Here is a 16,884-nt window from a genome sequence, read left to right on the forward strand (position 1 = left end):
CTCTCGAGAAATTTGAGCGATAATTCAACTTTTGATGAAACTACATCAGAGTAACACTTTCAGAATTATGTCTGCATTATACAAAGCATTGACCGTAAATACAAATTCAACCATTTATATTAATAAGAAATTGGAATCTGAATTTGGGATACAAATCACAAGACAATAATGGCTTGGGATGTGGAAGGCCCATCAATCAACCAGTAACTCAAAATCATGGAGGGAGTTTTCAGGGAAGAACCTGGTAAGATTTGTTTGTAACCCCCAAAATTAAGACTAGATATTCCAAAACTAATATAACACAAATTGAATGCAGACAATACATCTATCTTCTGGAAATGTTTTAAGATCACAGGAGAATACACACCATAATGCAAAAAATATTGAGGTATCATATCCCTTTTAACTGTATCACCTTGTACGTGAGCGAAGGATTGATATCACTGGTACTATAAGGCAAGTAAGAACGCTCTAACGAGAAAGTGGTGTCATGTGGAACTACTTAACTAAGATCAATGGCAGGTAATTGAGCAGGAAATTTGGATGATGGAGATAATGACATTTCGTATGATACTGCTGGGGTACTCAAGGAGCCCAAAAATGGGAAAAATGGACTTTGTACAAGAACTTATAAGTAGAGAAAACAAGAGAAAAGAGGAAAGGAAACTGAAATGCTTGGAAATGTGACTCCCCGTTGTTGCTGTTTATTGTTTGTGTATTTTCTCCTTTACATTCTTTTTAGACTATATTTTTGAGTGTGTAAAAGAAATATAAAAAGCAAAGTTAGAAAAAAAAGTTGTAGAATAAAATGCTGCAAACAGTCATCCCAGTGGGTGAACGGAGAACACTCTGATCTCAGCAGGACAGAAGCTACAATAAAACAATATTTGTTGCAGCACGGCAGGCGGCAGCTGCAGTAAAACGCACAGCTTCTCCTCAACATGGACCTTCATTAGTCAAAGTCAGTCAAGTGGAGCATAAAACATTGGGAGGCAAACGTGAGCCTCCACATGTGAACTTATAATAATAGTAATAATGCTGAACCCGCAGCAGCTAAAATCACTTTATGGACACAGATGGGCCTAACAGATGTCGTAATTATAAGTATTAATTTACAAAAAAAAATGTAATAACATTCACATTTATTTGTCTCTTAATCCATAGCAAAACAACAATATTAACTCATTCACGACCAGTCGAGTAAAAAAAAAAAATCTTTGACGTCTTTAGCCGTCAATGGTAGTCAATGAGTTAAAAACAAACCAACAAAACCCATGGGTTGTAATGATGGAAGTGGAACAATTGGATTGGGGGATTGTAGGAAAAGGGTGGGACACAGGAAGAATAGCTCTTTCTGACTCCTTTTCAAACATGTACATTTATATGCATGAAAAAAAAAGACCCAAAAATTTAAGGTCCAAAAAATAACCAGAACATTAAGATTGTCACCTGCCACAATGGTGAGCCAATTTCAATACCACCCACCTCCATCACTTCTTGGCCACACAGCTGTGGTGTATCTGAGCAAGACACCAATACAACCAAACTGCTCCGCTGGCATTTAAATGCCCCCCTTTCTCCAGCGTGTACCATTAACAATGTGTCTTTGCAGTGTCGACTACTGCGATGGGTCAAATGCAGCGGTCACATTTTGTGTATGTGTGTGTGTACAAGACAAATAAAGATGATGATTCTTCTTCTTCTTGTAAAGAAAAGATAAGCAAGTACCCATATTCAACGGTCAAACAGCCTCCTGCGGCATTCATGTCATGTTTTTATCAACTGTTTCAGGTTTAGACATTCATCGAGTGTATCTGTAGTGTAACCCCAAATTTAAATACCCCAAAACCACTATAAACTTATGCTTTTTTAAGGCTAAGAAAATCAATGATATTTTACCTTCCTTTGACAAAAAATGCTTTAGTTATTTACCCCCAAGTGAATCATCTTTGCATTGAACAAGATTTGTGCAGTTTATTTATTCTATTTGATCTATAATTTTCAAAATCTTGGACTGTAAAAAAAACAAAAAAACACAACGAAACAAAAAACAATAAATATATAAGTTGTCCATATGACCAACTCTGTTGATTATCCGGGAAGTTTTTTTTCTGCAGAAATATATAGAGGTCATATATTGAAGTTCAATAGTTGTTGCCACATTTCTCTGTACAATAGGAGGAGTATAGTGTTCAAAACCTGTTTTACTTTGTATAATACTTTTTCTGAAAACTTTGGGTATAGAAGGTTTCAGTAGCAGCAGGTGCATTTCACACCCAGGTCTTCAGTGAAGTCCTACTTTGTGTGACCTGAATAAATAGCCCTCATAACACTATCTTTGATGACACCATGGCTATAAATAATGGACAGACACCCACTTGCACACTACCGAGTGTTGGATCACCTCAGCTCGCTTCTCCTGAAAGGTCCGTCTTGAAATTGAAAATGGCCTAGCAAGTATATCTGCGATCAAATCTACACGTTTCCCTCCTTTGGATTTTGTCGGTTAAAAAGCAAGATCATACTTTAGATTTTCAAACGGTCACCGGGTGACTGGTGTGAATTTGTTGAATCCGCATGGATCAAATCACAGACACTTTCGCACTTTCAACGTAAGGCCCGTGTGAAGGCATACTGTCACTAACTCGTGATCTGATCTTTCTTTCTCTCTCTCTCTCTCTCTCTCTCTCGCTCTATCTCTCGCTATACATACATACATATATATGTATATAAATATAAATACATACATACATACATATATATATATATATATATATATATATATGAATTTGTATTTCATGATCTGTTGTGTCCAAAACTTTTTCTAGGTTGTTGACAATTCCAGTAGCTTCATTCTTTTGATCTACCGCATGTATGATGTGCTCAATCTAATAGCGACGGTCCACAACTGAATGTGAAGCAGTTGGAGTTGGGATGAGAATCAGTGCCTCCAAATTTTAGACTATAATACTCATTCAGAAAAGTGTGCGTCCTATATTCAGTGTCATTTTGAAACATGGGGACACCTGTCATATGCACACTAATAAGTAATGTGCGTTGATAAATCCCACCTGTTCTAAACTACCACACTTGCGCACGTCTCGTGTATTTTACATTGAGAAAGGCCTCCTATTGACCACGTATAGGATCAGTAATCAATTTAAGAAATCCAAAAGCATGGAAAAGAGTTCTGAGAGATTCTCCAAGACTGACAATGAGGTACTTAGTGTGGAAACAAATCAATAATGTTTAGAACACTTAATGCAGGTGTTGCCAGTAAAAAACAAACAAACAAACAAAAAAAACAGCTTGCCATGAACTTATTAAGGTTGATTAGTTGTGGCTGTGTAGTTAAAGGGGACATGAAAGTTGTTAGGGTGAGAGCAGAGGATGCAGAGGACAGGGTTAGATGGAGACAACTGATTTGCTGTGGCGACACCTGAAGGGAAAAAACCAAGGGAAAAGAAGAAGTTGTGGCTGTGCAGAGATTAAACACTAAAGAGACAATTGACACTCATACCTAGGGGCAATTGAGAGTGTCCAATCAAGCTGCCACGCATGTTTTTGGAATGTGGGAGGAAACCAGAGTAGTCGGAGGAAACGGGGAGAACATGCAAACTCCACACAGGAAAGCCGGAGCCGGAATCGCACTCACGACCTCTGTACTGTGAGGCCATCGTGCTAACCAGTTGTCGATTGTGCCGCCCATTCTTCTTCTTCTTCTTCTTCTTATTATTATTATTATTATTTTACATTAGCGTCATTTTATATATACATAAAGGGATTTCTGATTCTGATTTTATTGATTCTGCATAAAATGTGTTTATAAATAAAATAAAAGCAGAGCCGGGTTTAAAAAAAATGATGTATCGATTTTAAGCGATTTTCCCTTTTATAGCCCGATATCAATTTACAAAAACATAAATTGATATGTAACCCACAAAACGTCCGGTTGAAAAACTGGTGCATTCTATTTAGAGGTAATACCTCCTTCCGCCACAAGGCGACGCATATCTCTGTTACTGTACATCAGGGGTCCTCAATCCTGTTCCTCAAGGGCCTGTGTCCGGCCTGTTTTCCGTGTCTGTCAATATCGTAATCCAAGAACTCACTCATATCAGCATGGCAAACTGCTACGCTAACACATACATTACATGTGCAACTAACTGCAGGCACTTTGTTGGATGCTATTGTGAAGGTAGCTATGCTTAGGAGCCATTATTAATGTTAATTTATTTTGGTTACATAAAATCTTAAAATGCACATTGTTCATTGAAAGTAATTATTATTCTATTAGTAAAATATAGAACATGAAATGGAATATTGTATTGCCTGTGATGTATAAACGGTACATGATAGACACTCTAGGTAATAGAAATATACTTTGAGGAGGATATGAGGATACGTGACGAACATAATAGCTTGATAGTGTTTACATATTTTCTACACTGTGTGTAGATTTTTTTTTCTTATCTTCACAGAGGAGCTCAAGTGACCTTTTCATAGATTTTCATTGTTTTCCACATTGTGCGGTGAAAGCAAAAAAATCATGGTCTTTAACTTTCCATGATGCTATTCTTGCGTGTCATATTGATAATTAAGGGTATCCATCTCTCCGAACTTACAGGTCCTATTGTTCAATAACATACATGATTAATCGAACTGCATTGGGTTCAATTCTCAATGTAAATATTCATATTTTTGTAGCTTTGGGTCTCCCAAGAACGATCCTCCTGATCACTTTTTCCCTTGTTTAAGCAATGTGTTCTTGTGATTCCTGTTTGCAAACCTGATGATGACAACCATTTTATTTGGTGAGTCTCAAATGACAAACTTCTTTACGTGCTCTATTTCTTCATTTGTAAACCTCTTTCGCCGCATTACAGGTAATGGTAGCCGTTTGGATGTTCCTTGTTTACGCTTTGTGTTTTTGGAGAGGTTGTTTTGCAACGCATCACATGGTGTGTGTTTGTGGAGTCATTCCTTGGCATCGTTCAAAACACACCGGTGCATGCGGCATTTAAAATGCAATTTCACTTATTTGTTTTAGCATGTGAATTTGACTCAAGTTTATGTCAAACCAAATCTTGTGAAGATTGGGTTAAGGGTGGGAGAAAGAGAGTGAGAGAGACACACACAGAGAGAGAGAAAGAGAGAGAGAGAGAGAGAGAGAAATATATAAAAGTGAAAAATGGAGAGAGAGACAAAGAGAGAGAGAGAGAGAGAGAAAGAGAGGTCCTTCTGGCTTCAGCTACGCTGTACTCAAAACCACATGCTTGTCAGAGTGCAGTGTGTCTGTGTGCGTGTGTGGGGGTGTGTGTGCGTGTGTGTGTGTGTGTGTGTATGCGTACACACGTGATAGGTGGGCAGGGCTTACTTAGTGGGAAAACTGCACAGACAGAAGGATACCCAGGATAAATGGAGAACAGAGGAGCATGCAGACAATCGGACAGATATGCAAGACCAGACCAGGGGGAAAGGAGGAAGATGACTAAGAGGAATCTGCACCACTCGCACACAATTTAAGTGATAACCAGAGATGTAGGTAAATTTTGCCGGTCTGTCATTTGTCATTCACCAGCACCCGGGCCACCTGTTCATCATCATTCTTTGGTGGTTATTTCAACCCACACCAAAATTATCTGTAATCGGGAGTCCGTCACTCCGTCATTGTGATTTGAACCACAATTCTGTCATCAGAACATTAAAGTTTGTCAGTGCTACTTTAGGACCATCCACGAGTCTGGCATCGTCGGTCCGTCACTCCGTCATTGTTTGTTTGACCACGCTCCTTTAACTCCTGCTCCTGTCTTTGCTAAATAGATCCATGATCTGTAATGGTGTGGTCAGACGGAACGGGAGCTTTCTCTTCTATAGCAGAAAACTGTTGTGCACAAGAAAATGGTTTCAGCGTCTACGTCACAGTAGGGAATCAAGTGATGTAATATTGTTCGAATTGTCAATTCTGTTGTCTGAAACGGCGACTGATCGCCACCATAATGCTAATGCACATTACTACTCTTGTCCTTCAACTTGTGAAAGTATAAAAGCACTCTGCACAATAGTTTGGATTTATTGACATCAAACATGACCTCATGTGATCACCTCCACAAAATCAAAAATACTGTGCCGATCAATTCTCCACTTACGCAGGCTCAAGCGGACAAGAGCAAGAATGCGCACACGAACCCCGACTGGTTATATTGTGGACATTTAGTAACGCTAACCTTCAGTTACATGAGAGGAGGCAGCCAGGCATCGATGTTTACACCTCCCACCCCCCACAGTTAACAAAAGTACGTGTGTTAAAATTAACAGCACTGCTCAGGGCAGCAAATAGCTTTTGGTCGCTAAACACACGACGTTAGGACAACAAAATTTGCTTCTTACCAGAGATGCCTGGCTATTGCCACTCGCGTATACCACCGCTTGCAGCCAATTCATGAAGCTGTCAAAGTCGCGGCGCGAGTCGGCGTTAGTTTCGGATAAACACCTCATTGATGAACCTGGGAGGTGGTCTTCTTGAATAGTGCCCATAGATAAATGATAAATAATAAATAAATGTGTACGTCTACTCATTCCCACTTCAGTCTCTGCAAATATCCCGACTGGTGCTTTTATGCCGTGCATCCTCACCGTGGTTTATCAGCAAAGAAGCAGTGTGGTGCGTCCTAACAGCATCATCTATATATACCTTTACTCACGTCCACATTTGCTCACGTTCATGTAAATCAATGACGGAGAAGTTAATCCTTTAAGTATGTTGAAGTAGTCATAGGTAGGGATGTCCACATGAATTTTAATGCCAATTGATTACCGTTTTTGGACGTTGTAAGCAATGAAAGTACAATGATTTTCCATAGGTAATCGGTTCCTTCAGTGACTCTGCAGAAACATAGAGCAGTGGGGGGCGTGGCCATATTCCTCATTAAAAGTAGGCATTTTTCAAGTCGTCAAGTATTTCCTTATATCTCCAAAATGAATAGATAAAAAACAAAATTATAACTTTTTACAGTTTCCTGATCCAAAAATGAATAAACTGAGCTTGTTAGTGAAAAAACGGCAATCTGGGGTCTTTTCCTTCGAGCCTTCAGATTCTTCCCTGCGGGCGTCTTTGCTGTGTGAGTGAACCAGCTCTTAGAGTTGATAGACAGTTGCGATAGCCATTCAGATCACTAGTTGGTTACAGTGAGCCTTCTCGCAGGCCTCATGCTGAAGATGCAAACTTGTCCTGTGATTCAATAATCAATTGTGACGGCAGCGCCAGGCCAGACATATTTTCCCGGCAAACGTTCGAAAATCTAAAATATAGTCTTGCTTTTTTAACCCACAATGGCCGAAGGAGGGAAAAGTGTGGATTTGATTGCCGTTATACTTACAAGGGCATTTTCAAGACAGACCTTTCAAGAGAAGCTCTCTCGTGAGCTGAGGTAATCCAACACTTGGTCGTGCATAAGTGTGTGCATGTATATTATTTCTCCAGCCGTGGTGTCATAAATGATGGTATTATGAGGAGGATTTATTCAAGTCGGACTAAGTCGGACTGAAGTCCTAGGTGTGAAATGCACAGCCCGCCACTGAATACATACCATGGTGTTTTTCTAGTCTTGCACACAAGTCAAAAAGAAAATGTTTAATACCAAAAACTAATACCAAAACGAACTAAAACTAAACCAAATCTCTTTGTGAAAAAACTAAAACTAATAAAAACTAACTATAATTGAAATTCCAAAACTATATTAACTCTGGTGCTTAGTCCATCAGTTTTTCCGTCATTCGTGTACGGATTGAAGGACTTTGCATCAGTATTAAAGGAATGCCCACCTGTGGTGATAAGGTGTGTGTGTGTGTGGCTTTAGGTGTGTGTGCGTGTGCGTGTGCATAAAAAGACAGGAGCCGTTGCATCAAACAAATCAGCCAGTAGCTCTATTATCTATTCCTCATGAGACAAAGGGCAAGTCATGCAGAAAGACGAGTCACCCACCAGAGTCTTGGTCCATCTTTACTGACAGGGCGGGGCTCTGTGGGGCGGAGTCTTCACTCAAAGAGTAGCTGTGTTCTACTTGGATGTCTGTGAAGCCACAAATTGAAGCAGGTTATTAGCACATTTGGGTCACCGGCAAAATAAATATATTATTTGTTATTAAAATGTACACGTGGCGTTGTGTTTTTGCTATAAAAGTAGTCCAGCCCCGATAAAGGCCATTTGAAGGAGGGATTATGCGGCAGTGGCCACCTTAAAAGTCCAGATTTTTGGAAGCACAGCTAATATATACTTGTGAATTTTGGAATTTGACCTCTCTGAGTGAGGATGGAGGTTACCCGAACATTTTTTCTCAGGGTGAATCCGATACAGTTGGTCTCAATGCCGAGTTTGTGTTCAAATGTCTAGTTTAGGGTTTGGGGTTCATTTCTGAGCAGATGTTGGCTGAGAGGTGAAGCTGCTGGCTAATATACAGGAATCCAAGGAAATGAAAATGCCATTTGAAAATGTTATCGGGGCTCTAGAGTGTGTCTTGGATTTAAACCATTTGAAAGCATATCTTCAAGCCATGATTGGCAGCAAGCGAGAGGACACCGAAAGAATCACTCACACTGAGGAGTTATATGTTTGCCATTTTTGCAGTACAACAGGATCAACTATGTGTCAAAGTTCAAGATGATGATGGTGACCTGGGCTGCTGTCGATGTCCATGTGGAGGAAAGAATGTCTGTCTGCCAGCAGGGGGCGGTCCAGCAGGTGGTCTTCAAAGAAACTGCTGAATAATTCACTGCTGAAGTCATCCATCTGGTCACCTGAGAAAGGCTGAAACACAAAAAAGTTACAAATGGATTCAAGAAGGTGGGACAGCTGCTGTGCAGACACTCAAATGCCAAGTGAAGGGAAAGTGTAAGAAAATATAGTATTATTTTACAGTGCTGCACCTCTTGAGCTCGGTCTGAGGGTTCGGTGCTTTGCTCAAGTAAACATCAACAGTAGTCAAGAAGCAGACTCACCAGCAACTATAGCTGCCATTTTTTTAATTTATGTTCACTGAAGTCAAATTCCTAACAAGATATGCAGCCGCCTGGAAGACTTACAGTATGATGTAGACTCAAAGTCATTTGTGCGCACTGTCACTGTCGAGAGGAAACAATGTCCAAATGTTGTCAGTTTTCCCAAAGAATCCTATTGGTCAGTCCCCATGTGGGTCTATTATTTTTACATGAAAATGTACTGATCAGTCTAAAGTGTTGAAAATGGATTGCTAACATGGTCAATGTATTGTTAATGACTACAAATGTGCCAATTTTGGGGGGTTTTCCTAAAGTGTGCTGGTTTTAGAGCTATGAAAATTCTTTACCACAGCAGTGGTATACTTTGTATATACGCAAAAGTAAAATTTTATTTTTCCCAATTATAAATTTTACCATTGTTTTGTCCTGTCTTACAGTATGGGGATATTTTACAGCAGACTAGACGCAAAAAAGCAACCAAGTTTCATTCTGGTTTGCTGCAGACTGTGCATTGGGCAGCAAGGAAATTAGATTTGACCACATTCAGATTCTTAAATCTCTGTCAGATCTTGTCTTATTCGCATTTCATTCGTTGACCTTATGTAGGACATTTTGCTCCCTTACATTTTGAATACAGTTCAATAGATCTGAATGAAAAGTTTACCTGTAAAGATTCTAGATAAAAGACAATTATTCATGGATTTCATATTAAATGTAACTTTTGCCACCCATAGTGCTTGTAGAGCATGAACATGAATTTGCATTTTTTTCGCTGAGTCAAACAGTCTCTAATATCACCTCCACTTACACGTGTTGATGTCATTACATACAACACGTGTTCATCCTAAACTCATATGAGTCACCGAGCTGAGATGTTCTGGAAGCCTGGGACAGTGCGGTGCTCGGACTTTACGGGCATCCAGAGAGGTTTTGAATTGAGACTGATTTCAATGTATGATTCCAGGAAACAAGCGTGAGCTCATGTGTAAAAATAGCAGGAACAGTCACTGCATGCTAATATGGATTCATGTTATTTTCATATGAACTATGGTCTCAGTGTGCTCAAATGGCTTGCTAGTAACCACAAAGCAGCTCTGCAGGTCTATTCCGTACGCTACATACATCTATAAAAATTCAATACCAATGACTAAACGTTAAAAGTAATTGACGTAACTGTATACAGAACTGTACAGCATCCTGCTACGTTGAACCACAGACTGGTATAGAATACTAACGTGGACGTTGGTACAAAAAGGCAATTTGTTGAGGAAGCTCATATCCATCAATGTGTTGAGGAAGATGTTGGAGATCCTTGGTGCAAGTACAATCAACTTTGTAGTTGTCTGTTGGGGGAATAGCATCAGCGCCAGGGACACTGAAGTGAATGAAATTTAATGAAGAAGGTTAGTGACACCATGGAATTGTTAGTTTTAGTGAGAAAGCATCAATTTCAATAGTACAGAATTGTTACAGATGTTTAAAATTAGCAAAACCCTACATTTTAAATGAAAAAAAAAATCCGCTGGTCGGATCGCTGTCCTGCAAGAAATCATGCAAATCTTATATTCAGCATCTGCGCTTTGAACACCCTCTTAATCACCTCTTTAGCAGTCAATGGCAGTAAATAAATTAAGGATTAATTCCAGCGGCCCTATTTTCGTGCGCAGTCTGTCTGTGTGCATGGGTGGAATTTTCATCATTCATTTATTTTCTTTCATACACATACTTTGTATGAAAATGATGGGATGCTGTTAAACAATTTTTAAGATTAGAATGTCCGTTCAATGAATTATTTCTACACCCGCGATGGTGTCATATTTATGAATGAAATCCGTTGACTTCCCCCATTCATGTCCGCAAAGCACCGGAATTGTCTGCCTGCACCTCCATCCATCCATCATCATTTGTACCGCTTCTCTGCACAAGGGTCGAGGGGTGCTGGAGCCTATCCCAGCTATCTTCGGGCATTAGGCGGAGTACACTCTGAATTGTTTGCCAGCCAACCGCAGAGCCCACAAAGACGAACAACCATCCACGCTGACACTCAGTGTCCAATCAACCTGCCATGCTTGTTTTTGGATTGTGGGAGGAAACCGGAGTACCCAGAGAAAACCCACGCAGGCACGGGGAGAACATGCAAACTCCACACAGGAAGGCTGGAGCCGGAATCGAACCCTGCACCCTTGAACTGTGAGGCCATTGTGATAACCTGTTGACCCACCGTGCTGCCCGCACCTCCATCAAACACAACAAAATCACATTGCGCCACCTGCACCTTTTAGCGAGTCTAAAATTGAGTCTACTTTTTAGCAACTAACTATGCAGATGTGCAGTGAGCTGAGGCAGGAAAGCCCAGTGAAGCGTAGCGTGTCTAACAACCTTTCAAACTGAACTACTATTGCCCCAGCAAGAAAATGACAATGCACTCGTTTTGATAGAGGGTAGGGTAGAGGCAACTCCATGTGCCTGAGCGCCAAGAGAGGTCCCAAAACGCTTGACTACACTCACGCTGACATGAAAATGAAGTTTCGCTTGCATTTATGCCGAGAACACAGGCGCCAGTCTACCAAAATAGAGACCCACAAGTCCCTTCTTTTTTTACCTCTTTACTGTGCCAATGACGGTAATCTACCTTACCATTTGATGATGATGAAGAACCAGAAAATGAACTCATGGCAATGTCAGGAAGAGTGTGTCTCATTTTCTGTTCGTTTTAAAGACTTCTATTACGACTCTGGATCATGTCACCAGTAGAAGTACTCAAACGTCTTTGCAGTGGTGGAGGTGTATTAAGAATGGACAGGAGATGAAGTACACTGAGCTAGCTGACAACTTTTTGGACCAGAGCAGCAGCAATCATCAAGCTCCCAACACTACTAAAACTATATAGACCTACTTGGGCCATGATTCGGGAAAATTAGGGCCAGCACTCAGTCCATTACCATCACATAGAGGACATTTAGTGAGAAGAGATCACTGAGCAATTTGCTCTCAATCATGAAATATCATTGGCATCCTCCCCATGACACTGTACAGGAGCAAAGAGTGCATTCTCCAAAAGACTCATTCAAGTTCAACTCTGCTGCCATGAATAACATTCCAGGACATTTTCATCATTTCAGTTAATCCAAGACTCATTTATATACAGTAACAACTCCAAAATGTGTGTGAATTTTCCTGAAACAAAAATAGGGGATATAATCATATATATATTATTCCTACAGTTGTTCTCAACAGTTTACATAATTTATGAGCGCAACTTTATCTATTGAAAGTAGTTTACACATTGGTCATGCGGTTTGTGTGGAAGTAGAACCAACAGGACGGAGGACTGAGACTGTGAATCAATGAGGACTGAAAGAAAGCAGGGAACTAAATACAGACAAACTGACAAGACAAGGGGGAGGGATGTGGAAGAGACACAAAGACTTGGAGGGATGTGATTGGGCAACAGTAGGGCCTGGGATGACAAGCACAGGAGGACCCAATAACCGAATGAGACAGACAGACAAACAAAGGCAAAACATAAATTTGAAAAAGAAAAATCAAACTCAAAAGGCAGACCATGACAGAGTATGTCAAAGAAAAATTTAATGTGTTCATTTTTATATAAAGCATCTAATATAATCTTTCTAATTTTGCTGATCAATGTCACTGCCTCATTGATCGGACATCCAAACTCTGTGAATGCTCAAGTTGCATGTCTCCTATCTGTCTTTGCCTTGTCATATTGCAGACTTCAGCCTGTTTTGCACCACAGTCCAACATGATCATTATAATCTTTGGAAGTTCCCAAAATGCTTCAGTGATGCAGTGTGATTACTCTGTTATGTCAACCACAAGAAGCATCCAAATACAAACGGGGTTAGTTCTAACACTTGTTGCTAGAACAACTGTCATCAGTGGACCTTTCATTTTCTTCACACAGCACTCTATGCTGGGAAATGCTTGGACTCGTAGGGCTTCTTCTCATGCTTGCGTTTCATTAGCAAGGAAGAAACAGAGCGGCTAGGAACAGCTGATTAGGCTTATGCTTAGCTGTAATTACAAATGTAAAAAGTGCAGTTCGACTTGTAATTAACAATGCTTTGTCACAAAACATTTATCGCACTTCCATTGCGTCACACCAACACTTGCTTGCATTAACACCAATTCAAAAATTTTGCACCCGACATGAGTAGCCCTCGGCAACTTAATAACACAAAGGCCACATAGAGCAGCCTTAACTTAGATGAGCGATTAGTTGATGTTAATTTGTAATTTAAAGTGGGGCAAGATTGACATGATTTTTATCGTGCCCTGGAGACAAGTTTTTATGGCGATGTTTGTTAGTTTGTATTAGTTTTAGTTTAGTTTTCATTTTAGCATTAGTTTTTTTCAAGTGTTTCACAAGTGTTCAATATTTAAAAAAGATAATGGTAAGTATTGTGCAGTGAAAATTCAACAAAAATATTATTTCAAAACATAATGCTTCTCAAGTTAGATGCAGGCATGCATGCATGCGCCCTAATTGAAATAAAATTAGGTTGCCTTGTTTGCCAAGTTGCCAACTTCTAAAGTTGATTTGTCGGTTGAATTCCTGTTGAGAAATATTAAAAACCTGGGTGTACCGTTTTTTTTCTAGACTGTATATATTTTTTCCACGTGTGAAGCAAAAAAGAAAAGCACTTTTTACCCAAAATTGTGTTTCAGGCTGAGTTCAATGTCAAGAGCAGGTGAGCCATTCAAGTTAACGCTACATACAAACTTGTCTCCGAGGAGCAACGTCATTCGCTAGGTCTTTTTTATTGGCTGCTGCTTGATGATGACACTGTGTGACAAACATTAAGAGGACTACAATTTCCAAATGACTGCTCGACCTTCACCTGCGTGAAGTTGGCCACCCACTTCTCGCAAAAATAGGGGGAAACGCAGCACAAGCAAAACAAACTATTTCCCCCTATTTTTGCGAGAAGTGGGGGGCCAACTTCACGCAGGTTCAACCTTCTCCTCTTCCAGGAAACGGCGGTGCTGTTAATATTGAAAGAAACGTTTTTAAAATCAACCCCAAAGGCACGTGTATTAAATTGCCATTGATTCTTTTGAATCCAGTAAAGTACTTTTTCTACTTTTCAAATACTACAGTACATTTTTAAGCACAGGTTGGTTTTAATTAGAGGTACAGTTTGAAATGATTATAAAAAAAACAACAACAACAAAATAAAACACTTTTTGTCATATTGTCCATGTTAAAATAATCTGTATGACCAGTCAGTAGAGTATTTTTCAAATGACATTTTAAAAAAGAAAATCATCCTTCTCTGCTCCCTTCTTTTGACTCAAAATATTGTTTTAGTTATTAATTCTTAAGTTATCTTGACCTGACTAAAACTTAAACATTTAGTATCCATGCAGAGTTGCTCACAGATCCACTTTCTGGGCCTGTTATTTAATTCTGGTGTTCTGTGCAAAACTTCCTACTGGAGGCTTATTTGACAGCCGAACCCTAAGCCTACGTGTCACAGCTTTTAACCGACCGTATAAGAGATCACAGAAAAAGTTACACAATTCCTGGGAAATGACTATCGCCATCGTGAGCATGCATGCAGGAATTGGAAAAGCTCTCTAATTCAACAGGCTGCAACCACTTGTGCCAATGTGACGTTCCCATAAGCATCATCAAATAAGCAAATTGCATCTCTTGTGTTTGAATTAATTGTACATAGCAATAAATACAACAACAAACAGGTAACATTTCATTTTTGGCAATACTCCATCATGATGCTTAATTATGCTTTTAATGAAGATGCCTTGGCATGCCGCCGCATGCATTTGTTTGGGCAGAGATGCAAGAGAAGGGGAAAGTGAAATAAGGCTTTCAATACAAAACATTTACACTTTGACTAAATTTAGTTTTTTGGAAATGTATTCAAGTACAATTTTATCAGAGTTTTTAGGTGCGATACATTTTAATACAATCATTATTTAAGTCATTTTTTCTTATATTACAAAGGAGTGTAAAGAACCTTTCGCACAACACTCACTCAGTTTAAGAAAGGGTCACCAACCCATTAACAGCACGCCAATATTTGGAAGTGCCGACAAAGCAGCACCAAGAACTAAAAAGTGGCTTTTGCCAAATTTAAACGAGAAGTAGACCCCACCTCTAAGATGTGTCTTCCATTGTTGCAAAAGAAAGCCCAAGAGGAGAAGAGCAGCAGAGAAAAAAAAGGGAATTCTGTATCCTTTACTCATGGCCCACCGGGAACTTGAAAAGTTTCATCTTTTCAGCTACAGTTCCACCAAGACTGCTTTGCGGTATATTTCCGGCTGAGCAGGAAACAATGTCTTCCGAAGCACGTCACTGTCTGTCATCCCACATGTGTCCCAAAACTCGGAACACTGAGATGTATTACTGCATTTATTAAAGGTCCCTCCATTGTCGTCATGCCGTTAGGTGTAAATAAGTGCTCCAAAATTGCCCGAAATCACTCTCAATCAACTCCTCTCCTATCCAACGCCACTTGTCTGATGTGTCACGCGGCCGATCTTGAATGCGACATTTTTTGTTTTATCCGACGTCCTCCATTCCAAGAATTTTTTGCACACTGCTAAATGCAGTGTGGAAAGGACTCATGTTCAATAATGGTTAAATAACAAATATACTCTTTTTGAAGTTACACTTACTTAGGCCTACTACGTGACTGCAATTTAATGTTAGTCATTATGATGGCACTTGGAGACCTAAGTATCTTTTGAGTTGGCAGTTGGTGTAAAATGTTTGAGCACCTCAGTTCCAAAACATCCCATATCTCATCATCTTTTAGAGACTTCTGATAATTGGGCCTTTTCTAACTTTGATCGGAAGGGGGAATCGGGCTTTGTGTGACATCACATTTGGGCTCATGAATTGTGAGTCCCAGCATTTGATGGACTTAGTTGATCATCCCGATGATTTTCTGATAGTTTAAAATGAAAATGCTATCGTGCCATAAAGTTTAAAGACGAAGCCAGTGCTGTCTGTCTGTATTTGATTTCATGTGGCTACAGTGGTTTGGCTGCATTTAGCTTCACTCGATTTAATGTGGAGACTAAAGTCAACTATAGTTCTCAGGAAAACGGGACACGCGCGCGCGCACACGCGCACGCACACACACGCACACACAGCATGCCTGCCGCATTCCTCCTCCAGTTGCATGGCCAATCCGAAGTGAGCATGCAAATAGGATAGGTGTGTCTTACTACAGCTGGAGTGCAGGGTTTGAATGGGGAGTAGCGGAAAAAAAAGAAAAAGAAAAATCACAATAGAACACAGTATAAAGCAGGGGTGACACACTCGTTTTGTCACAGGCCACATTGCAATTATGATTTCCCCTCAGCAGGTCTTTATGACTGAAACAATAAAAATGACGTTTCGCCTCACCATATTATGACATACACAACAAAATGTGGGATAACTAGATTTGGAATCAGAAGTCAAAAAAAATATTTGGTCAGAAAAGATAACAATTTAAGATATCAGCTTTGGGCTATCGACTATTAATGATGTACAAGGCATCTATGTAGAGTGCTTAGCTGTTGTAAAAGAGACCATCCAGCATTGGAAGTCGGAAGTGTTTTAATGCTGACTCTCAACCTGATGACCTCTCAATAGTTGACAATTTTGAACAGGAGACCAAAGTCTCATTTTTACACATTGCTTGCTGGAAACATTAAAGAGTGACAAAATGAATCATAGATAACATCCATCCATGCATTTTTTACACCACTTGTTGTGATCAGGGCCTCGATCAGTTGAAGCCTAACCCGGCTGACTTCAGGCGAAGAGCAGACAGCAACTCTCATCACAGCAAAAGATGAACTTTCACACTCACATAGTCAATCCCCATTTTGCCTGAAGGGAAGTCA

The 16,884-nt window shown here is 39.9% G+C and overlaps 1 protein-coding gene across 1 annotated transcript in view; it reads right to left on the reverse strand.

Moving 5' to 3' along the window:
• creb3l1 (cAMP responsive element binding protein 3-like 1) overlaps window positions 1–16,884 on the reverse strand; it is a 34,720-nt gene that overhangs the window by 15,564 nt on the left and 2,272 nt on the right. The window contains exons 2-3 of the mRNA XM_088292101.1: window positions 8,674–8,806; window positions 7,985–8,071 (exon numbers count right to left, since the gene is read on the reverse strand). Of these exons, the coding sequence (XP_088148227.1) occupies window positions 7,985–8,071; window positions 8,674–8,806 (220 nt within the window). The remainder of the gene's footprint in view (window positions 1–7,984; window positions 8,072–8,673; window positions 8,807–16,884) is intronic.

This window comes from Idiotropiscis lumnitzeri, chromosome 3 (genome assembly GCF_059441095.1).
Source record: "Idiotropiscis lumnitzeri isolate Australia: NSW breed Sydney's pygmy pipehorse chromosome 3, RoL_Ilum_1.0, whole genome shotgun sequence".
Taxonomy (NCBI): Eukaryota; Metazoa; Chordata; class Actinopteri; order Syngnathiformes; family Syngnathidae; genus Idiotropiscis; species Idiotropiscis lumnitzeri.